The 24,696-nt window shown below is 36.9% G+C and overlaps 1 protein-coding gene across 6 annotated transcripts in view; it reads left to right on the top strand.

Annotated features, from left to right (window-relative positions):
- PCCA (propionyl-CoA carboxylase subunit alpha) overlaps nucleotides 1-24,696 on the top strand; it is a 353,831-nt gene that overhangs the window by 209,248 nt on the left and 119,887 nt on the right. For all 6 annotated transcript variants that reach the window (XR_003791702.1, XR_003791703.1, XR_003791701.1 and 3 more), the window contains one exon: nucleotides 18,375-18,477. Coding sequence is in view for 3 of the 6 variants with exons in the window: in XM_029210010.1 (XP_029065843.1) it covers nucleotides 18,375-18,477 (103 nt within the window). In the remaining 3 variants the exon portion in view is untranslated. The remainder of the gene's footprint in view (nucleotides 1-18,374; nucleotides 18,478-24,696) is intronic.

The following is a 24,696-nucleotide window of genomic DNA, read 5'->3' as shown; positions in this document are numbered from 1 at the left end:
CAAAACAGGGAAGGGATATAGAACATCCTGGGGTGGATGGTGGCCTAGTTGTAGTTTTTAAATTTGGATTGCAGGGAAGTGGATGGCAGGTTGGATTAGCAGGATGGGAAGATTCACATTAGAGCAAAGACCTGAAGGAGGAAAGGAGTGAGTCATGTGAATATCTGGAGGAAGGACCTTCTAATCAGAGGAGACAGCTAATGTAAAAAGCACCTGAGGTCAAGTATGTCGGCCTGTTTGAGAAATGGCAAGGAGGCAAATGCAATTTGAGAGGAGGGAGGAAGCCGTAGAGTAGTAGAGATGGAGTTGTGATAGGTGGTCTTCTAGGAATGGGGAGCCCTTGCAGGGTCTTAAGCAAAACAGAGCTTGATGTGACATATGTAATAACAAGATCATTGTGCCTGCATTGCTGTACATGCCTCAAAAGGGGTAACAGTGGAAGCTGGGAGACCAGTTGGGAGCAGAGGTCCTGGGCCTGCCCTGAGATACACAAGTCAGGAAGATCAGGCAGATCCAGCAAAGGAGACTGAGAAGGAACGGCAGAGGAGATAGATAGAAAAGTAGTCGGAGGTGGAGTTCAAAGAACCAAGAGAAGAAAAGAGTGTTCAACTGAAATATGTCACATACGAGAATGACTATTGACCATTGAATTTCTCAATGTGGGGGTCATAGGAGACCTTGACAAGCAGTTTTCAGGAATGTTGAGTGGGACGTGGTCATTAAAGTTGAATTGATGAGGGTTCAAGAAAACATGGGAAGAGAGAAATTGGAGACTGCAAGTACTGGCAACTCTTAGGGTTTCTATATTTATGTACATATAGTTAATGTATTATTTAGATTTTACAGAAAATGGACCATTCTCTTTGAAAGAGTGTCTCTTTTTTTTCTTTTTACATACTATTATGTTGTCCACATTTCTCTGTATTGGTTTTTGAATAAGTGGTTTTCCAGGACTGCAACATTAGTACTTTAAAAAATTTAACATAGAATGGAAAATCTTGCTCATATAGGATTGATAAACTGCGGATTAATCTGCATTAGGCTATGTGATATTGGTGGTCCCTGGCAGTGCAGAGTGCGATGGTGCACCCCACGTCTATTCAACACTGTAGATGTGTACACAGAATTCTGTGTAGCTTCTTTTATTTATGGCAGTCCTTCTATTCAGTCATTCAGGCTAGGAAAATTGTATCATCTTTGGTTCTTTTGGCTCCTTCATCTGGCACTGAAATGTCACAGTATTTGGTGTGGTGCAGTGGAACCAGCACTGAGTAAAGTGTCAGGAGTCAGGATTCTGGTCCCAGCACCACTACTAAGTATCAAGGTGGTAAAGTCTTTGTGCAAAATGCTTCAACTTTTGACTTCAGTTTCCTCCTCTGCGAAATGGCAGTGTTGGATTGGATGAGTCCTCCTGAAATCTTTTTCAGCTCTGATCCTAATTGGATTGCATGAGGCTGACCCTTTTACTTTCTGGTTTCTACTTAAACCCTCTATTTTCTCTCTTGATACTTGAGCAGAAGTTAAAAACTTAGGAAATGGAACACCTTCACTATGGCTTGTGATAATACTGATGAAAGCCTTCAGTCTGAAAGGTTTTTTTTTTTTTTTCCCCGCGGTACGTGGGCCTCTCACTGTTGTGGCCTCTCCCGTTGCGGAGTACAGGCTCCGGACGCGCAGCCTCAGTGGCCATGGCTCACGGGCCCAGCCGCTCCGTGGAATGTGGGGTCCTCCCGGACCGGGGCACGAACCCGTGTCCCCTGCATCGGCAGGCGGATGCCCAGCCACTGCGCCACCAGGGAAGCCCTGAAAGGTTTTTAAAAATGTAGCGTTCACTTTTGTGGAGGATTACTTTGGGTGTATGGAGTCAGTGTACAGCCACCACTTTGAGCTCCTACTGAGTAGAACATATATCTTATCTAGTATCCTGACTGGCTACGTAGCCTGCCATCAGTTGAACTCTTTTAGTCACAGTAGCATAATGGGAAAGTACAGTCACTTGAATTGCAGTCATTGTGTCTACATTTGTATGGTATTTTCTTTCCTCATCTGGCTTCCTGATAAAATGGAGAATCAATTTTTTACTGATTTTTACCTGACAGATGCAATTATCTGTGTGTGTGTGTGTGTTTTTTTTCCCTGCTGTTAAAAAAGAATGTTTCCTGGTTTTAGATTTATAATTCATTCACCCATTATTAAGTTTTCAGTTAGATGATAAAAGTTTAAGGTTTTGAAATATGATCATAATCAATGAAATATAACTGGGGAAAGAAACAGAAAAAAAAATAGCCATGTGAAAGTAATTCCCAAGGAAGAGCAAGTACTGTGGACAGTGCATATTGATTCTTTTACTTAAGTATTTCTGAATTTAAAAGGACATATCAAATTATTAACACATTTATACCATCTGTGACAACAAATGACAACTTTTATATCGTACTTGTTTCATTTATGTTCTCAGATAATCTATCTACTTCATTATGACAATGAAATTGGTGTTCTGATAACTAAGTATATAATTAACAACAGTACTTTTGGTGTATGCTCACGAACATACATAGCTATAATATGCTTCTGGAAATATCTACTTTCATTTAAGCAAGTAAGTCCCATAAAAGCGCCAAGAGGGAAGAAAATGTCAATTCAATCATCATCCTTTACGCTAGCCTTACTTTTTAATATACCTGTTGTGGTATTTTCAGTTACTTAATATGATTGTGTCTTGGACGATTTAGAAACCTGAGACTAAGCGCAAAATATTGATTAAGTGGATGTCATATTTATACACTTTTTGCTAAATATTACATTTTAAAATACTTTTCTTTCTTCCTTTTTTTTAAAAATTCTATAAGAGCTGAATGGAAGACTGAATAGCCTCATTATTGAAGGAGAATTACTCTGTTCCCTGCAATGATTCCAAAAGCTCTTGCACACTTCATCAGTATTATTGTAATTCTTTGGCTGCAGGATATTTGGCAGCTGTTGCACCCCACTGGCAAATCCTATTCATACTTCTTTCCCATTCACCCATTGCCATTGGAGAATTGATTTCTCTCTCCTCTACTCTAACCTTTCCCAATTCATTTTGGATTGTTCAATGTGAAACATTTTAATTTCATATCATACAGCTATTCAGCTCACAATCCCTTTTTTAACCTGTCACCAGGGTAACAGCATAGCATGCTTTCTTTAGGCCATCAAGTTTTTATTTCACATGCTTAATATTGCATTAAATGTTTGCATTTTGTTTAACCCCCCTTAAATACTTTGAACTCTGGATATGTTTTATAGGATAATGAAATCCTTGATATTGGAATTGAAATGAAATCAACACTATCACTGCATTCATAGTAAAATGTCAAATGATTAATTTACATAATTCAAAAATTATTATTAAAAATCCAAGTGAGCTGATCTGTGTAAGGCAATTTGCTATAGGTAATGGAGGAATATTTGTATTTATGTTCAGCCTTGTTTCAAAAAAAGCTTTAAAGGTGGTTTAGAGAGATTTTGAGTTGGGTAAAAATGCAAGAGTAATGGAATTGGTGCAAATGGAGAAATATATCTCTTGAAGACATTACATGATTTTTCAGTAAAATTTTTTTCTGCGTGTGTATTATATATTAATGAACGTTGAAAATGCATTGTGTTTACATCTTGATTCTTTGATTTGAATAGATTTGAATTTCTACTTATAGAGCTACCTTTTCATCTTTATCCCAAATAATAGTTTCAGTAAAATTTGTTCTGTGAATAAATTTTATGAAATTTGGAATATTCTGAGAAATATAAAGAAATGTGTAAGAAAAGGAAAGGCAGAGACTAGTAACCCATGTTGTTTGAAAACACTGTTATTTTTAAAAAATGTTAGCATAGTAGCTATTTAAGTATCCTTATATTCCATTATTACAATCACTGAAGTTTTCACATTAATCTGTAGGATAAACTCTGAATTAAGCTGCCTTTTTTTTTTCTTTTAAACCACTTTTTTAGTTTACTTTTTTAAAAAGTTGTTTATGATTTAGTGCTCATTGGGATTTCTATTTTCTCACAGTGTGTCAGACTAATTTCATACCTTGAATGTTCATATGTAACTAACAGCCCTGAATCTAGATAACATTGGTTTAAATGACCAATATCCTGATCATCTACTTTACAAAGGTCACTTTCTGTCATTAGAGTAATTTCCTGAATATGTTTTATAATGATAACTTTCTACCTTTAGAATTAGAGTTATTAAATTGTTCCAAAGATAACAAATAGTACTCCTTGTGATAAGATGCTTGGGCTTAGAGTAATAATAAAACAGTTTCTGCCCTTTAGGAAGCTTAAAATAGAGTGAGATATGTAGACATTAAAGAGATAATTATCAACTGTGAAGATGGCTAGAGGAAAAGTCCAGATTGTCCTGGTGAGGGGATAGGAATATAATTTGCAGGTGTGGCACATTATCTAAATGACCCATTTTCAATTAAAAAAATTACAAGACATGTAAAGAAACATGCAGGGCTTCCCTGGTGGCGCAGTGTTTGAGAGTCCGCCTGCCGATGCAGGGGACGTGGGTTCATGCCCCGGTCCGGGAGGATCCCAAGTGCCGCGGAGCAGCTGGGCCCGTGAGCCATGGCCGCTGAGCCTGCGCTTCTGGAGCCTGTGCTCCGCGACGGGAGAGGCTGCAGCAGTGAGAGGCCCACATACCGCAAAAAAAAAAAAAAAAAAGAAACATGCAAGTATGGCCCATTCACAGGATAAAAGTCAATAGAAACTGCCTGAGAGGGGCCCAAATGTTGTACTTATTATACAGTGATCTTTAATAACCTGTTAAAAATATGTTGAAAGGGGCTTCCCTGGTGGCGCAGTGGTTGAGAGTCCGCCTGCCGATGCAGGGGACATGGGTTCGTGCCCCGGTCCGGGAAGATCCCACATGTCATGGACTAGCTAGGCCCGTGAGCCATGGCCACTGAGCCTGCGTGTCCGCAGCCTGTGCTCCACAACGGGAGAGGCCACAGCAGGGAGAGGCCCGCATACCGCAAAAAAAAAAAAAAAAATGTTGAAAGGACTGAAGGAAATCCGATATGAAGAATTAAGGGAAAGTAGGGCAATCATATCTCACTAAATAGAAAATATCAGTAAAAGATAGAAATTATTTTTTTTAAAAAGCAAATAAAAATTCTAGAGATGAAAGTACAGTGCCCACAGTGAAAAAATGCACTGAGGAACTCAACAGTAGATTTGAGCAGCAGAAGAAGCAATCAGCAAATTTGAAGACATATCAATTGAGATTATCCAGTGTGAGGAACAGAAAGAAAACTGAAGAAAAATGAACAGAGCCTCAGAGATCCTTAGGACACCATCAGATATACCAACATACATGCTGAGAGTCCCAGAAGCAGAAGAGAAGAAGGATAAAGGAGCAGAAAGAATATTTAAGGAAAGCGTGACTGCAGGCTTCCCTGGTGGTGCAGTGGTTGAGAGTCTGCCGGCCGGTGCAGGGGACATGGGTTACTGGTCTGGGAAGATCCCACATGCCGCGGAGCAACTAGGCCCGTGAGCCACAACTGCTGAGCCGGCGCGTCTGGAGCCTGTGCTCCGCAACAAGAGAGGCCGTGACAGTGAGAGGCCCGCGCACCGCGATGAAGAGTGGCCCCCGCTCGCCGCACCTAGAGAAAGCCCTCGCACAGAAACGAAGACCCAACACAGCCAATCAATCAGTCAATAAATAGAAATGCCGTAGAACTATTAAAAAAAAAAAAAAAAAGAGTGACTGGAAACATCCCAAATTTGATGAAAAACATTAATCTGCACATTCAAGAAGCTTAGGGCTTCCCTGGTGGCGCAGTGGTTGAGAGTCCGCCTGCCGATGCAGGGGACACGGGTTCGTGCCCTGGTCCGGGAAGATCCCACATGCCACGGAGCGGCTGGGTCCATGAGCCATGGTTGCTGAGCCTGCGCGTCCGGAGCCTGTGCTCCGCAACGGGAGAGGCCACAACAGTGAGAGGCCTGCGTACTGCAAAAACAAAACAAAACAAAACAAAAAACGAAGCTTAATAAGCTCAAAGATATCTACACCTACACACAGCATAGTCAAACTGTCAAAACCCAAAAAGAATGTTAAAAGCAGCATGAGAAAAATGGCTCATCATGTAAATGGCATCCTCAATAAGGTTAAGAGCTCGCATTCTCTTCTGGACATCACCAGGTTGTCCAGAAGAGAATGGGATGGTATATATAAAGTGCTGAAGAATTAAAAAAGAAAAAAAAGGAATGTCAATAAAGAACGCCATATCCAGCAAAACTGTCTTTTAAACATGAAGGAGACATCAAGACATTCTGAACAAAGCCCAAGAGAATCCAATGCTAGCAGACCTATCCAACAAGAAATATGAGAGGAAGTTCTTCAGGGTGAAATGGAAGGACATTAAACAGAAACTGTTAAATACATGTGGATTAAAAAGAGCACTGGTTACCAAGTGACAAAAAGCAAGGTTATTCATTAAAAAAAAAAAGAAAACTCTCAAAAAAAAAAAAAAGAGCACTGGTTAAAGATTACTACATCAGTAAATATAAAAGACAATATAAATGTATTTTTACTTTGTAATCTTTTTGTTTTCTGTCTGATTTAAAAGACAACTGCATAATGCAGTAATTATAATTCTAAGTTGATAGGCGCACAATATGTACAGATATAATTTGTATGACAACAGGAAGACAAACGGTAGGGAAAATAAAGCTATATCAGAGCAAATTTTCTATATCCTTTTGCAATTAGGTTAGCATTAATCCAGACTATGGTGGCTAAATATAAGGTGCTAATTGTAATCCCTAAGGTAACCACTAAGAAAATAGCTTTTGAAAATAGTATATGAACCATCAAGGGAATTAAATTGGTACACTAGGAAATATCTATTTAAACAAAAGAAGGCAGTGATGTAGGAATAGAAGAACAAAAAAGATATGAGATAGAAAGCAAAAAGTAAATGTAAAAGCAAAAAATAAATCCTGCTTAATGAGGAAGTATATTTAACGTATCAATAAATAGAATAAGCACCCCAGTCAAGGGCAGATATTGGTATAGGGGATAAAAAACAAGATCAATAGCTGATTCACTTTGTTATAAAGCAGAAACTAACACACCATTGTAAAGCAATTATACTCCAATAAGGATGTTAAAAAAAAAAAGATCAAATTATATGCTTTCATCAATAGATATACTTTGACTCAAAGACACAGTAGGCTGAAGGTAAAAGGAGAGAGTTATCAGACATACTATGTTTGTAATACTAGTATAATTATTATTAATAATACTAATATCAGTCAACATAATTTTAAGACAAAAATTGTTACTGGAGACAGAGAGATATTTTATATTGATAAAACAATCAATCCTTGAGAAAGCTATAACGAGTTTGAGCGTATATGTTACCCAACAACGCAATCCCCAAATATATGAAGCAATACTGAGACAACTGAAAGGAGAAATTAACGATTCAACAATAATAGTTGGAGATTTTAATACCCCACTTTCAGTAATGGGTAGAACAACTAGATACGATAAACAAGGAAGTAGAAGACTTGTACAACACTGTAAACCAAATAGATCTAATAGTTATCCATTTAGAACAGGACATTCAACTGGAGAACATGCAACTTCTCAAGTGCATGGGTAACATTTTCCAAGATAAACCATGTCATATGCTAGGCCATAGAACAAGCCTTGATAAATTCAATGAGATTGAAATCTTACAGATGTTCTCCAACCACAGTTGACTGAAATTAGAAATCAAAAAAGGAAATTTTGGAAATTCACAAATTTGTGGAAATTAAATAATTCACTCCTAAATAACTGATAGGATGAAGAAGAAATCACAAAGAAATTATAAAATACTTTGAAATGAATTAAAACAAGATCAGAACATTCAAAAACTTATGGGAGGGGCTTCCCTGGTGGCACAGTGGTTGAGAGTCCGCCTGCCGATGCAGGGGACATGGGTTCGTGCCCCGGTCCGGGAAGTCCCACATGCCGCGGCGCGGCTGGGTCCGTGAGCCATGGCTGCTGAGCCTGCGCATCCGGAGCCTGTGCTCCGCAACGGGAGAGGCCACAACAGTGAGAGGCCCGCGTACCACCAAAAAAACAAACAAACAAACAAAAAAAACTTATTGGATGCATCTAAAGCAGTGGTTAGAGGGGAAATTTAGAGCTGTAAACACATATTAAAAAAGAAGATCTCATATCAGTCACCTCATCTTCCACTTTAGGAAAATAGGAAAAGAAGAGCAAACTAAACCCAAAGCAAGCAGAGGGAAGAAAATACTAAAGATCAGAGAGGAAATAAACAGAGAATAGAACAACAATAGAAGAGATCAGTAAAAGCAGCATTTGGTCCTTGGAAAGATCAGCAGAAATGACAAACTTTTAGGTAGACTGGCCAAGAGAGAAAGAGACTCAAATAGCTAAAATCAGTAATGAAATAGGGATTATACATACAGACCTTACAGAAATTAAAAGGATTATAAGGAAATAATGTGAACAGTTGCATGCCAACTTCGATAAAATGGAGAAATTTGGAGAAAGATGCAAGCTACTGACACTAACTCAAGAGGAAATAGAAAATCTGAATAGACCTGAAAGAGATTGAATTAGTCATCACAAAATTTCTCAGAAAGAAGAAACCCAGGATTAGATGGCTTCACTGGTGAATTCAGTGAAGTATTTAGAAAGAAATTAATACTAATCTTTCACAAACTCTTCCAAAAATAGAAAAGAAGGATAAAATTTGCAACTCATTCTCCATGGCCAGTATTACCATGATACCAAATCCAGATAAAGATGTTAAAAAAAAACTGAAGACCAATATCCCTCATATATATTAATGCAAAAAATCCTCAACAAAATTCTAGCAAACTAAATTCATGCATATATAAAATGATTATATACCATAACCAAGTGAGTTTTATCCTACGTATACACAGTTGGTTTAACATCCAAAAAACAATGTGAGAAATCATGTTAATAAAGGGGAAAAATCACAGAATTAGCTCAATAAATGCAGGAAAAACGTTTGGCAAAATCCAGCAGCCTTTCATGATAAAAACATTCAACCAGGGACTTCCCTGGTGGTGCAGTGGTTAAGAATCCTCCTGCCAATGCAGGGAACACGGGTTCGAGCCCTGGTCCGGGAAGACCTCACGTGCTGCAGAGCAGTGAAGCCCGTGCGTCACAACTACTGAGCCTGCGCTCTAGAGCCCGCAAGCCACAACTACTGAGCCCGCGTTCCGCAACTACTGAAGCCCGTGTGCCTAGAGCCCGTGCTCCACAGCAAGAGAAGCTACTGCAATGAGAAGCCCGTGCACCGCAACGAAGAGTAGCCCCCGCTCGCCACAACTAGAGAGAAAGCCTGTATGCAACAACGAAGACCCAATGCAGCCAAAATAAATAAATCTAGTAAAAAAGAAAAAACCAAAACACTCAAAACCAATTAGGAATAGAAAGGAACTTCCTCAACCTAATGAAGGCCATCTACGAAAAATCCACAGCTAACATCATATTTAGTGGTATACAACTGAATGTTTTTTCTGCTATGGTCAGGAATAAGACAAGGAAGTTTGCTGTTACTTTTTTCAACATTGTACTAGAGTTCCTAGCTTGGGCAGTTTGGCAAGAAGAATTAAAGGTATCAAGATGGGGAAGAAGTAAAACTATCTCTGTTTGCAGGTAACATGATCTTGTATGTAGAAAATCTTAAGGAATTCACAAAAAAACCTATTAGAACTAATAAATGACTTTTGCAAGGTTGTGGAATATAAGAATGATATATAAATATCAATTTTATTTTTATGCAATAGCGGTGTTACAACCAAAAATAAAATTAACAAAACAATTTTATTTTACAGAAGCACCAAAAAGAATACAATACTTAAGCACAAAATTTTTTTAAAAAAGTGTAAGACTGGTGTACCGAAAACTACCAAACAATGGTTGAAATAAAGACAATTTAAATAAATGGGTTAGCATTTATTTAATGAATAAATAAATGGTTAGCATTTAATGAATGGTTAGCATTTATTTAATAAATGGTTAATAAATGGAACCATTTAATAAACGGTTAGCATTTATTTAGCATTTAAATGCTAAATAAATGGTTAGCATTTAATGAATAAATAAATGGTTAGCAAAAGTGGTTAGCATTCCACATTCACAGATCAGAGGACCTAATATTAATGACATACAGATTTGATGCAATCCCTGTTAAACCCCAGCTGTGTTTTTCTGCAGAAATAATCATATTCCAAAATTTGTACGAAAATGCAAGAGATTCAGCATAACCAAACCAATCTCAAAAAAGAAGAACAAAACTGGGGGACTCATACTTCCCAATTTCAAAACTTAGTACAAAGAGTTACAGTAATCAAGACAGTGTGGTACTGGCATAGGAATAGTAGATGTGTTGATCAATGGAATAGAACTAAGAGTCGAGAAATAAATTGTTACAGTATGATCAGCTGATTTCAACAGGTATTATGAAGACAATCCAATGGGTAAAGAATAATTGTTTTCAGTAAATGCTGCTGGGGTAGCTGGATATCTCCATGTGAGAAATTGAAGCTGGATCCCTCCCTACACTGTGCACAAAAATGAACTTTTAAAAAAAGCATGAAACTAAGAGCGAAGCTACAAAACTCTTAGAAGGACAGCATCAAGTAAGTGAAAAGACAGCCTACAAAATGGAGGAAAATACTTGCAAATCATATATTTGATAAGAGATTTTTGTCTAGAATATATAAAGAATTCTTATAACTCAATAATAAAAAAGACAACCCAGTTAAAAAATGGGCAGAGGAATGAATATAAATTTTTCCAGCAGAGATAGACAAATGGTCAACAAGCCCATGAAAAGATGCTCAGCATCACTAGTTATTAGGGAAATGCAAATCAAAATCAAAATGAGATACCAGTTTACATACACTAGGCTGACTATAATCAAAAAGACAATAACAAAGTGTTGCTGATGATGTGGAGAAATTGGGACAGTTGTACATTCCTGGTGGAAATTTATGAGTAAAATGATGCAAACCTGGAAATAATTTGGCAGTTTCTCAAAATGTAAGACAGCATCACATGACCCAGCTATTCCACTCTCAGCTATATATACCCAAGGGAGAATAACCCATATGTCCACACGAATGTTGTATACAAATGTTCATAGTGGGCATTTTTCATAATAAGCAGGCAGTGGAAACGTCCATGAAGTGATTAATAGATATACAATGTTAAATAAAATTTGGTGTATTTATAGAATGGAATATTATTCAGTAATAAAAATAAATGAGATACTTCATACAACATGAGTGAAATTTGAAAACACTATGCTAAATGAAATAAGGCAGGCACAAAAGACTACAAATTTTATGATTCATTATATATGAAATGTCTAGAATAAGCAAAGTGTAGAAATAGAGTGTGCATTAGTAGCTGCATAGGCCAGCGGGGGAAATGTGAAATGACCGCTAATGGGTCCAAAGTTTCCTTTTGGGGTTATGAAAATGTTTTAAAATTGGTTGTGGTGATGGATACACAACTCTGTGAATATACTAAAAACCAGTGCATTGTACACTTCAGGTGAGTTCAATTTATGATGTGTGAATTTTATGTCACTAAAGCTGTTTACAATTTTAAAAAATTATTATATATGTTATATTTAAGAATTTATTTTCCTGATGGTGTAAAAGAAGTTCAAATTTTAGGAATTAAAATGAGACATCATTGTATCTTCTAGCATGATGGCGTTTTCTTTAAGAATATTTCTTCTGTAATTACAAAAGACATGGAGGAACCTTAAATGCATAATGCTAAACGAAAAGAAGCCAATCTGAAAAGGCTACGTTCCGTATGAATCTAGCTGTACAACATTCTGGAAAAGGCAAAACTGTGGAGACAGTAAAGATCAGTGGTTGTCAGGGATTCGGCGGGGGTGAGGACGGGAGGTTGAATAGGTAGAGCACGGGATACTTTAGAGCAGTGCAACTATTCTGTATGATACTTTAAGGGTAGATACATGTCCTAATACATTTGTTCAGACCCTAGAATGTACAACACAAACAGTGATCCCTATGGACATTAGTTAATAATAATCATGCATCAGCTTTGGTTCATCAGTTGTCACAGATGTACTGTACTGATGCAGGATGTCAATTAACAGGGATACTGTGTCGGGTGGGGTGAGTGAGGCAATGTTTAGGAAAATCTTTGTGCTTCCTGCTGAAGTTTCCTGAAAACCTTAAACTGCTGTAAAAGATGAAAAATTAATTTTTTAATTAAAAATTCTCCTGAAGGTAAGATTTTTTAAGAAAATTAATAAGCCACAGAGGGGGAGAACATATTAATAATACATAAATCTGACAAAGGCTTTCTATCTGAAGTAAAGAACTGCAAATCGGTAATAATAATGCCAACATCCTAATACAAAATGGGCAAAAACTTGAATACAAGTGGCCAATAAGCACTAATGTGTAGGTGTTCAACATTATTAGTCCTAAGGGAAATGCATATGAAGAGTTGTGGTTTCTCAGCCTCCAGTCTGGCTAGAGTAGGACTAACAGTAGCAAATGGTGGCAAGGCTGTGGAGCAAACTCCATTGCTGATGGGAGTATAGGTATGTTTTAATACTTTGGAAAACAGTTTGGCAGTTTTTGTAAAATTAAACATACGTTCACTGTAGAATTTCCACTCTTAGATTTTTTACGCACAAGAAATGAAAACGTAAGTCCTCAAAAAAGACTTGTACAAAGAATGTTTATAGCGGCTTTGTTCATAAGAGTCCCAAACTGGAAACAACCCAAATGCCCGTCAACAAAAGGGTGAACGCATTTTAGTATGCTTGTATTATACAGTAGAGTACTACTCTGCAATCGAAAAAGAATGAATGATTCAAGTTGAATGAACCTCAGAAGAATTATAGTGGGCAAAAACCACACACGAGAGTGCATATTTTTGAAGTTTGTTTATGTGACACTATTGTTGAACTGTTGTGGGGAAGATAAATGATGGAACTTAAGGTTTTTGAATTTCTCTGTATGTAAATTGTATATTAATATTGAATAACAGGTTGTTGAAATAATAGAGGTGGACTTCAGATATTATTGCACCAAATTATGATAATGATGATAGTGTCTCTTATTTAGCCTTTATGTGGCAGGCACCAGTCTAACCATTTTATACCTTTTATTTCATTTAATCAACATGTGAATTAAGTATTCTTATGGTCTTTGTCTTACTGACAAGGAAACTGAGGCACAAGGAGTATAGTAACTTTTAAAGGTCATGTAGCTTTTGTGGTCAGTGATCAATCAGTCAGACTCTAGGGCCTGCAGGGGTGATGGTTAATCACCACCATCATTGTCTTTCTTCACTAGTTGTGCCCAAAGTTCAAATTGAGAACCATAAACCCTTACTGGTGGAAGAAGAAAATAGGGTTTGCATAATATTAAAATGTGTTTAAGATTATAAGTCATACTATCCGTTTGTAGATTCAGGTATCATTTGTGTAATGCTGAGACTCCAGACTTGGTAATGTTCCTTAACTCTTTCTAGCACTATTTTGTGGTACACATTCTTCTACACAGTCTCCTACATTCTAAAGTACACATTTTAAACTGCATACAGTCAGAAGTCTATTCCTCCACTATGACAAGTTCTAGCTTTGAAGAGGTTCTCTGAAAATGCTGCTTTTATCTTTCTTCTGCAGTGATGAACTTTAATGTTGGAGTGTTGTAAGTTCTCACATAATAAGGCTTAGATTTTTGTTTGGTTTGGCAGTAGACTTCTGTTTAAAATTCTTTTAATCTGTTCATTCCATGCTTTGTGTATTCATTTTGATAGCTGATGGCTTTGTGAAGAATTTCATGTGAATTTATCACACTAATAAAACTCTTCCTCCATCCCAACTTGCTAAAAGTGGGGTTTTCAGCGAATTGTTGAATTTTTGTCTTCTTTGGGTTTTTTTTTTTTTTTCTGGAGGAAATAAGACACAATTCATACGCTAGATCTAAAGTTTCATTAAAATTGCTTATGCCCTGTCTCAGGCATTTTAAGTGGGCCATCTGTCTAAACATCTCTCTCCTTTTTTTTCTGATCATTTCCTCGACTTATTCATGAGCCATGGGAGGGCTCCTTTGTAGTCTCCATGTAGCTGGTTCTGTCTACCCCCACTGAATACATCTATGTGCTTGCATAACATATCTTTTCACCATGCTGGAAATTCTCTGAACTTGGTGCAGATGAATGGCCCACTTTTCTGAAGGCCTTTTTCTTCCTGCAAAGATTTGTATGCAGAAGCTGACCTCTGCAGCCGTGGAATGCAGCATATTATTCTTGATCATTTTACAGACCACCCACTGTGAAAGTTATGATGAAGGATTGCTTAATGATTCTTTGACCACTAACATTGTTTTAACTCAGTATTTCACTCCTAAATAGGTAATGGCACAATTGTAAACCAGCATTTCTGAGTGTCTGACACTATGGTTTTGAGATGCTTATAATCCTTGATAACTAAAGATGCTGTTAGTTATGTTTACACAAAATCTGCTTTAACAAATGACATGCAATAGCAACATACTTGAGTTAGTATTCCTTGCACCTTTTTGAGTAAAATATTCCAATAAGTTTAAATGTATTAGCATTAACATTTGTGACAGTCAGTTGACAGCTTTTTACCATAAAATGTAGAAAAATTTAGTTTAATTGAGCATATTCATTTTGGCTGACTGATGATAATCAAAGTGGACAGGTCTGGGTAAGAGCTGTTATTTGATTTGCTTTGTGAGTAGCTGTTTATGTGAATTCCTTTTTACTGGTTTGTTTGTTTGTTTTTGAAGTAGTAGCTTAAATGGTATCAGCTTTCCAGTTAACTAATAAGTCACATAGATGAAATTTTTGATCAGATGGCAGCCTGTTTCACTAGACAGACACTTCAGTAGAGGGGGCTGTTTTCTGTATATCATTACTACAGTGAGTTGAGTAAAGCTCCAAGACTCCCACCCCTACCCCCCCTTTCAGAGAGTTGTTCATAAAATCTTCTTTGAGACTATTTTGGATTTAGTGAAGAAATATAATTCTTTTTTAAAATTTAAAATATAACTTTAGGTAATTATTATCATTATAGACATGTTTGTGCTGGTGGAGTTAATTTCATTGTTTTTAAATAATTCTTGTTAATCTGGTTTCAGTAATTTTGCAGAAATAGAGCACATATACTTTCAGGTTGATATGTATTATTATCTTTATTTATAGTTACAGTTTATTTCTATTGTAGAGCTTATTGATATTTATATTGGGCATATATGCCCAACCCCATCCATTTTATTCAAAAACAAAACAAAAGAAACTACTTTCAAACTTATGTAAAGCCAGAAGGAATCATAGCAAACTTTGTTTGTGGAAGAGTGAACTCATATAAAGAGATTCCACAGTTTGTCCGTCTTTTCTTAGTGTCTCAAGGTCTTGCTTTCACAGAGAAGCTTCTTTCTATATGGTTAGAAAAGTACTGCTTCAGGAGTCGTATGCTCAGAGGCAGCAGCAGCTTTCCCCTGTTATCTCACCAACTCTGCTCTGATCCTTATTTTACAGGTGTGGAAATTTTGGTTCAAAAGGATTGAATGAGCTCCTGGTACAATGCTAGTAAGAGAATGGGCTGAGATTAGACCTCAGCATTTCAACTCAGAAGAGCCTATGCTCTCTCTACAGGTCCTCTTGGGGCAGGTTCTAACACATATGAAACAGATGTGGATCAAAATAAAACAGTGGAAAAATAAATAGTAGTTAGGTTCCAAAGAGTGGCGACTACATCTCGCCACCATCTGTAAGATTGCTTTCTGTGGGAAAATGTGTTCTGCTTTTGAACAGGATGTCAGGATCAACAACTTCCCAAGAAGCCTCTTGGGAAATTGGGCTCCACATTTACTTGAAAGACTTATTGGGCCACTGAATTGTGAAAAGTATTAAGCGTATACTAGAGGTTAAATAGAAGGGAGATCACTGAAGTTTGTACTATAATTAGCTGAGGAAGATAAATATTCTTTTTGAAAAATCTGTTAGTTTGAGAAGCAGAGAGAAGGAATCTAAAGTTTCCTTAATGGGATTTCAGTTATGGGGGAGAACAAGAGTATAGGAGTATATCATCATAATAAAAATGAACACTTATATGCATTATTTAATCTTATCCTCAGTACATCACTATGATGCAGACGCTATTATATCTTAATTTTATACATAATGAAACAGACTTTTGCTCAAGGTCAGAGCTGATTAATGACAGAGCTGGGTTTTCTGCCAACTTCGGCAAGTCATTGGCGCCTGAGCTTGTAGCCACTGTGCTTCGTTACCCCACTCATGTCAGCTTGGCTCAGTTCGGTTTGTGAAGGAATTTTAGGCCTTGGCCCAGCCGGATATACAAGTCAGAGAATAATCAGAAATAAAATGAAATGCAAAGAGTGGGGACTTATTTTTTAAGAAACGTGAATGATAGGTTGATTAATTAAGGTTTAGCCTGGTGTAAAATAGAAAACCACGGAACAGTCTTGAACAGGAGAGTGATCTAATTATCGAGGATAGCAGAGTCCAGAAAGCCAGGCTGCACAGTAATCTAGCCATGAGGCTGTTTCTGTCATCGCAGTACTCCTGAGAGGATGGGGTGTTAACCTCATTTGAAGTTGTACCAGGTGAGCATAGTGAGGTCATCCACACAGTCCCAGGCAGCCCGGGGGAGCCTGGGAGCTCAAGGCCTGCTCTCCTTCAGTGGCTCACAATGTGTTCCTGGGGAGACACGGTGTCTCCTGTGAGGGGCTTGGCACCTAGTGGATGCTCCACTGCTTCTTTCCCACTTTCCCCTCAGCCCTTTCTCCCCAGCCTGTGCTGAGGTTTGGGGATATAAAATAAGGCATGATCTTGGGCTTTTAGGAGCTCACAGGCCAATGGGGGAGACAAACATGAACAAACAAATGCCCTGTGGACAAGATGCCAACAGAGGCCAACCTGGATCGCAGAGTCACCCTCCTCCTTTCCCTCCTCTCTGCCCCATATGCCTTCTCCCTCTCTCTCTCCCCCCCCTCCTGTCCCTCTTCTCTCCTCCCTTGTTGTTCTTTCAAGCTCTCATGCATGAAGCTCTGTCCTCTGAAACAATCCTCTTCAAATTGCCAAAAAAGAATCTTCCAGACCTACAGTGTGCATTAGTCTTGATTTGTTTATGCATTTTTTTAAACTTTAATTTTTATCTGTGTAGTATTAAAAACCTTTTCTTCATCTTCAGAAAATAATTCAGTAAGTAGTGTGCTGAATACAAATATTCACCTAAACTTATTAATCATCCTCCATTAGACATCGTGACTAGAGGTGATTTGATTCTAATCATAATTTTTTTGACTATGACTTTTTTTTATCGACTACACAGAGACTTGTTTGAAATTCAGGGGAGTGTTATATTAAAACGTAGCCTGCAACATTTTTTTAGAACTAAGAATTAAGCCAGAGTCTTGATACTGCATGTTTAGTGCTTAGTCAGTATTACTTCACAACTATAAATAATGTAAATATGCCATACTTAAATTAGGTTAATTCAGAAATCATTAAAATTTTGTTACTTTAAAAATTGGGGAGAAACATTTGTATTCCAAAAATGTTTTTTGTTGGCTGCTTGTCCCAATTTTTCTGGAGCACGTAATATTGATCATTCACAGGAAAAGACCTGTGTGTTAAGACTAGCATCACTGATGTTGTTTTCTCACCCAGACAAACAAACAAACAAGAAACTGAAACAAAACAATTGGACACAAGGAAACTTTTGGAGGTGATGGATATGTTTATTACCTTGATTGTGGTGATGGTAACATGAGTGAATAAATATGTCCAAATGCATCAAATTGTATACATGTGCAGTTTTTTGCATACGAATTATAACTCAACCTGAAAAAAAGAAAAGATTAGCATTGTAAGGTTTTAAAAACAGTCTTGAACAATGACCAAATAGTGAAAAGAAATTAACATTGCTTAAAGGAGGTTAATTTTTGAAGGACTGTCAAAATTAAGCAGCTCAAATTCATAGACGAGGTGATGGTACCACAGTTATTTCAGAATGACTGCTGTTGTCTTTGGAGTGTCTGTGTGTGTGTGTGTGTGTGTGTGTGTGTGTGTGTGTGTGTGTGTGTTCTTTTTTGGTTTTAATCTCTCTAGTTTCCATATTAAAGCTTTTTTCCAAGAATAGAATGTTCTGAAATGCAGTGTTTGGCAGTTTTACTCTGCACACTTAATGTCAAAGGAAAATCAGTTTACTGAGAGAGAATAATATAAAATTATTAACTCTTTTTCTTTTCTTTTCTTTCTACTTCAGAGTGCCTATTGTAAAACCACAAGTGGCCAACTGGGAGCTCTCAGTAAAATTGCATGATGAAGTTTATACTGTCGTAGCATCCATCAGTGGGCCAACATTCTCTGTGAGTTTTATTTTTTTATTTTTGATAATCTTGAAATTACCTGTGAATATTTAAAACAATTTTTAACACATCCCATGAGTCTCATCTTTTGAATCTACGACATAGCTATGTATCTGTTTCATCTTCTTTAGGAAGCTGAATGTAAATGGAAATTTTTGTCTCTTATGTTAAAGGGGAAATGTATCCCCAGACTTAGCCACATTCTAAACCCACTTCCTGACACCTGATTCATTTTTCTTTTGTTATTGAAAAGTAATACTTTTGCCTTTGTTATAGAGAAGAGCATCTTTAATGATAATTCCAAATGTATGATAGCTGTGTTTTTTTTTTGTTTGTTTTTTTTTTTGTTTGTTTGTTTTTTTCAGTACGTGGGCCTCTCACTGTTGTGGCCTCTCCCGTTGCGGAGCAGAGGCTCCGCGGCCATGGCTCACAGGCCCAGCTACTCTGCGGCATGTGGGATCTTCCCAGACCGGGGCACGAACCCCTGCATCGGCAGGCGGACTCTCAACCACTGTGCCACCAGGGAAGCCCTGTGTTTCTTTTAAAACAAGTAATCTGAAGCCTCATATAACATTTTCTTGAGATTTCATGTTGTGAGGCATTCTTTAGGCTAAATTTACCTAACAGTGACATTCCTTTTGTCTAGAAGAACTTAAACGCCTTGGATAGTATCCATGACAGAACTGCTTTAGTTTAAGATTGATCTTCTGTGGTATGAATGACGAGTTTAAATTCTGTGGTTTAAGATTGCCAGAAAAATACCATGAGGAGTTACTGTTTTATTTTTATTTATTTATTTATTTATTTATTTGGGCCACACGGCTTGTGGGATATTAGTTCCCCGCAGGGATTGAACCTGGGCCCCAGCAGTGAACGTGCCAAGTCCCTAACCACTGGACCACCAGGAAATTCCCAAGAGTTACTATTATAACTTGGGTCCTTTTATACTTTCAGCATGAACCCACAGAAGCTGCTATATAGTTATATAGTTAGTATAATGGATATTATATGTTCATTATATGTAGTATATAAGTTAGTATAATGAATATTAATCTACATTTCTCCTCTCATGGCTAAGTTGCATTGAAATGTCATATTATTGGGGGGAAAATGACTTTTCATCAAAAGATTTAAGCAGGATATGAAAATCAAAATAATATAATTTCATTGAAACAACACCCAGAGAGGCTCGAAGTATATGGCAGATTCTTGATCCCAGGTAGAAAACACTGCATCAAGAATTAATGAGAATTCATTTATTCAGCAAATACTTATTACATGCCTACCGTGTGCTAGGTTAAGTATGAGGCTGTTAACACTGGAGAAGGTGACATTCTATGTGATCATCAGAGTCACAAGTAAATGAGATTAATTCCTGAATTAAGAGTGGTCTCCTTGGTTGTCTTTAAATTTTGTGATTCATTCTGTATGCCAAAATTGCTAAAGCATTTGTTACTAAAAGATATTTCGCTCAACTGTCTTAAAACGAAAACTATGATAGAGTTAAACAGTGGTCTTTTGATACATTTTGTATGAATTTATGTGATTCTTTATGTTCCTCCTTTCTATATGATTATTTTAAAAAATAGCTTTGTAAGTGGACACTTAACTGTACATCAGGTTGAGTAACAAATTACATGTATTGAATAGTAAAAAATATTATAGTGTAGCATTTTCCTCAGGGAAGGTTAACTCTACAAAAATGTAGACTTTAGCATAATTTTCAGTTCTGTACTGAGTCACCACTGAAGTGTTATTCTTAATCTGATACTCCGATACAATGTTTCTCTAAGCAGTGCCTTGCCTTAATAAGAAAACTGCCCAGATTACTTCTTAGAGCTGTTATTTCTTTGGGCTTGTTTCAGATTCCGTGTTGGAAAGCTAGAGACCATTGGCTTGACAGCTCAAGTGGTATCTTTTGAATTTTTCCTGTAGAATTACCCCGTTTTACTTTTTAGCTCATGAAGAAAGTAGGTTTATTTAAAAAACACATCAAAATTAATGCATTAAAAATTTCCCTGGAAAATATCCACCTTGATATATAGTATCAAAAACTACTTCCTGTATGTATTGGCTTAGCTACTATCAGAAGCATCAGACCTAATAAAAATGGAGTATTACTGATAGTATAGCCCTTTTTCCTAACTGTATTTGGACTGAGCTTCATTTGACATCAGTATTATGAAAGGATACAAGCTGAATAGTGTCACCCTCTGCCACATCAACAGAAAATTAATCAGTCTAGAGGTGACAGTCCAGGTTAATGACCAAAGAGGTAGTACATATTTGTTTACCTCACAGTAATGTGTTCATGTTTTCTAAAGTTCTTTTATTAAAAACTTTTTAAAAATTATAAGGTATTTCAAATGAGGAAAATATAGCAAATGTACAAATCTGCTATATAGGTCTCCTATTACAACAGAAAAACACCCCTAGATACAGCTAAATCTCTTCTTTACATCATCCCATCTGCCTCTTCCTCCCTAGCGGTGACAGCTGTCCTGAAGGTATCATGTGTCTTTCTTGTACATGTTGTTACACTTCAGTATGCCATAATAATAGTGAAACATTTCACGTACCGTAATCATAGTGAAAAAGAAAATTGTGAAAAATATATATACTTAATGATACCATTTATGTAAGATTTAAAAATACACAAAGCAAAAACAGTTCAATTTACAATAGCACCAAAAAGAATAAGATTACTTAGGAGTAAACTTAAGACGTAGAGGACAAAGACTTGTACACTGGAAACAACAAAATGTTGCCGAAAGAAATTAAAGAGGACACAAATAAATGAAAAGCCATCTCATGTTCATGTATTGGAAGACTTAATGTTGCTATAAATGTTAATATTATCCAAAGTGATCTACAGATTCAGTGTCATCCCTGTCAAAATCCCAACTGAGTTTTTGCAGAAATAGAAGAAAAATCCAGAAATTCATATGGAATCTCAAGGGACCCCAAATAGTTAAAACAATTTTGCAAAAGAAGAACAAAGTTGGAGAGCTCACACTTCCTGATTTCAAAATTTATTAAAAAACTGTGGTAATCAAAACTGTGGTATACTAGTAAGACAGATACATAGACCAACAGAATAGAATTGAGAGCCAGAAATAAACCCTTGGATATATAATCAAGTGATTTTTAAAAAATAAATTTATTTATTTACTTATTTATTATTTTTGGCTGCATTGGGTTTTTGTTGCTGTGTGCGGGCTTTTCTCTAGTTGCGGCGAGCAGGGGCTGCTCTTTGTTGCGGTGCGAGGGCTTCTCATTGTGGTGCCTTCTTTTGTTGTGGAGCACCAGCTCTAGAGTGCAGGCTTAGTAGTTGTGGCGCACAGGCTTAGTTGCTCTGCGGCGTGTGGGGTCTTCCCAGACCAGGGCTCGAACCCTTGTCCCCTGCATTGGCAGGCAGATTCTTAACCACTGTGCCACCAGGGAAGTCCCTACAATCAAGTGATTTTTGACAGGAGTGCCAAGACCATTCCATAAGGAAAGGACAGTCTTTTCAACAAATAGTACTGGGAAAAGTGGATATCCACATGCAAAAGAATGAAGTTGGACCCTTACCTTACACCTCATGCAAAATTAACTCAAAATCTATTGAAGACCTAAATGTAAAAGCTAAAGCTGTAAAACTCTTAGAAGAAAATAGGAGAAAATCCTCATGATGTTGGATTTGATGATAATTTCTTGGGTATGACATCAAAAGCATAGGCAGCAAAAGAAAAATACTTAAGTTAGACTACATCAAAATTTAAAACTTTTGTGCATCAGAGGCAACTAGTGAAAAGGCAATCCATGGAATGGGAGAAAATATTTGCATATATGTGATATATTTCCATATTATTCAGAATATATAAAGAACTCAACAGCCGAAGAAACAACCTGATTTAAAAATGGGCAACAGACTTGAATAGACATTTCTCCAAAGAAGATATACAGATGACCAACAAGCACATGAAAAGATGCTCAACATTGCTGATCATTAAGGAAACACAAATCAAAACTATAATTGAAGATAACTCACAGCAGTTAGGATGGCCACCATTAAAAAAAGAAGGAAAAAAAGAAAACACAAAAACTCCAGAAAATAATAAGTGCTGGTGAGGAGGAGAGAAACTGGAACCTTTGTGCACTCTTGGTGCAGCTGCTGTGGAAGACAGTATTGTGGTTCTTCAAAAAAATTAAAAGTAGAGCTATCATATGATCCAACCATTCTACTGCTAGGTGTTTATCCAAAAAATTGAAAGCAGGGTCTTGAAGAGATATTTGCACACTCATGTTTACAGCCTTATTCACAATAGCCAAGAGGTGGAAGCAAGCTAAGGGTCCAGTGACAAGTGAATGGGTAAATAAAATATGTTATATACATGAAATGAAATATTATTTAGCCTTTAAAAGGAAGAAAATTCTGACACCTTTTGTCACAATTCATTACAAATTTGATACAAACCAATGCAAATTAGTATTTTAGTGAAAAAAGTTTTAAAGTAGGGAGGATGAAAATTTGGGGAAATAAAGAAAGCAATGAAGAAGCAGTAGAAGATAAAGTATTTTATGTGTTTTAGGTTTTTATTCTAACTAACTAAATACAAGTGTCAGAATGAATAGCAGAATTAAGAAGTATACGACCTGGTAAATACAAAGTTGAAATATTATGTATCTTATTAAGATGATAAACTCATAAATGTAAAAAATAAATTGATTTTTTTATCTATAATATTTTCATGATTCCCTTCTGGATTCCCAAGATGTTTTCCACTTCTCTTTTATTCTGCATAACACAAAACTGCTCAAAATAGTTCAGGATAAAAGAAAAGAATAATGTGTTTATCTTAAAGATGATGGACTAAATTCATATTGAAGACAATTCACTTTGAAGAAAAATGTCAGAGTACTCTTGATGTGAAGAAAATTAGCTTAGGAATTTGGCCTTCCCAAGGATGAAAAAATGAGCACTGTACATGCACTGAAAAAATTTTTTTGTCCAATATTTCATGTTAACTACTAATAAACTAGAAAAAAGTTATATATGATCCTTGATATTGAATTAGATATTCTTTGTTACAGTGATCCACTGATAGACATTTTTCTTTTTTTGCGGTACGCGGGCCTCTCACAGGCTCCGGACGCGCAGGCTCAGCGGCCATGGCTCACGGGCCCAGCCGCTCCGCGGCATGTGGGATCTTCCCGGACCAGGGCATGAACCCATGCCACCTGCATCGGCAGGCAGACTCTCAACTACTGCGCCACCAGGGAATCCCTGATAGACATTTTTCTACGGACCTTGTAAACTGCTTCTTAAGAATAATCAGAATCTTTAGACTATTGAATTTTGGCATATCAATGTAATTTTTGTGCTAATGGTTATGAAGAAAAATCTAAATGATCTAAAATAACATTTAGTATTAAGGTCAAGGAAAATAATAATTTGGTTTTTAAAAAACTCTCAGTTTATTTTCCTAAATATTTTTTTTTCTGTTTTTTTTTTGCTTCTTATAGAAAGGTCAAAAGCTAACTTTTTGGTAGGCATAAAACTTTGCTACCATTTTAAATTACAGTCACAATCCTTTCATTCTTTCAACTTCAAGTAAGTTTTGTATTGGTAAAATTTATATTAGAAGTTAAATGGCGGGACTTCCCTGGTGGTGCAGTGGTTAAGAATCTGCCTGCCAATGCAGGGGACATGGGTTCAATCCCTGGCCCTGGAAGATTCCACATGCCACGGAGCAGCTAAGCCCGTGCGCCACAATTAATAAGCCTGCACTCTAGAGCCCGCGAGCCACAACTCCTGAGCCCGTGCGCCACAACTACTGAAGCCTGCATGCCTAGAGCCCATGCACCACAACAAGAGAAGCCACCGCAATGAGAAGCCCACGCACCACAACGAAGTGTAGCCCCTGCTCGCAGCTACTAGAGAGAAAGCCTGTGCGCAGCAACGAAGACCCAGGGCAGCCAAAAATAAATTAAAAAAAAAAAAGTTAAAGGGCAAAGACTCACTTCTGGAACAGCCGCAAACCAACTATAATTGCTGAATATTATAAAAAAATCTCTGCAGAGTATATGTTGTTGTATGTTGAAAATTCTACGAAACCCATTAAGAAACTACTACAAATAGTAAACAAATTTAGCAAGGGTACAGGATACAAAATAAATATATAAAAATCAAGTGTATTTCTATGCACTTTCAGTGAACCATCCAAAAATAAAATT

Source organism: Monodon monoceros, unplaced genomic scaffold, assembly GCF_005190385.1.
Source record: "Monodon monoceros isolate NGI ecotype Baffin Bay Population unplaced genomic scaffold, NGI_Narwhal_1 Super_Scaffold_8, whole genome shotgun sequence".
NCBI lineage: Eukaryota > Metazoa > Chordata > Mammalia > Artiodactyla > Monodontidae > Monodon > Monodon monoceros.
Note: the sequence above shows the minus strand (reverse complement) of the source record. Positions and strands in the feature narration are given on the sequence as shown.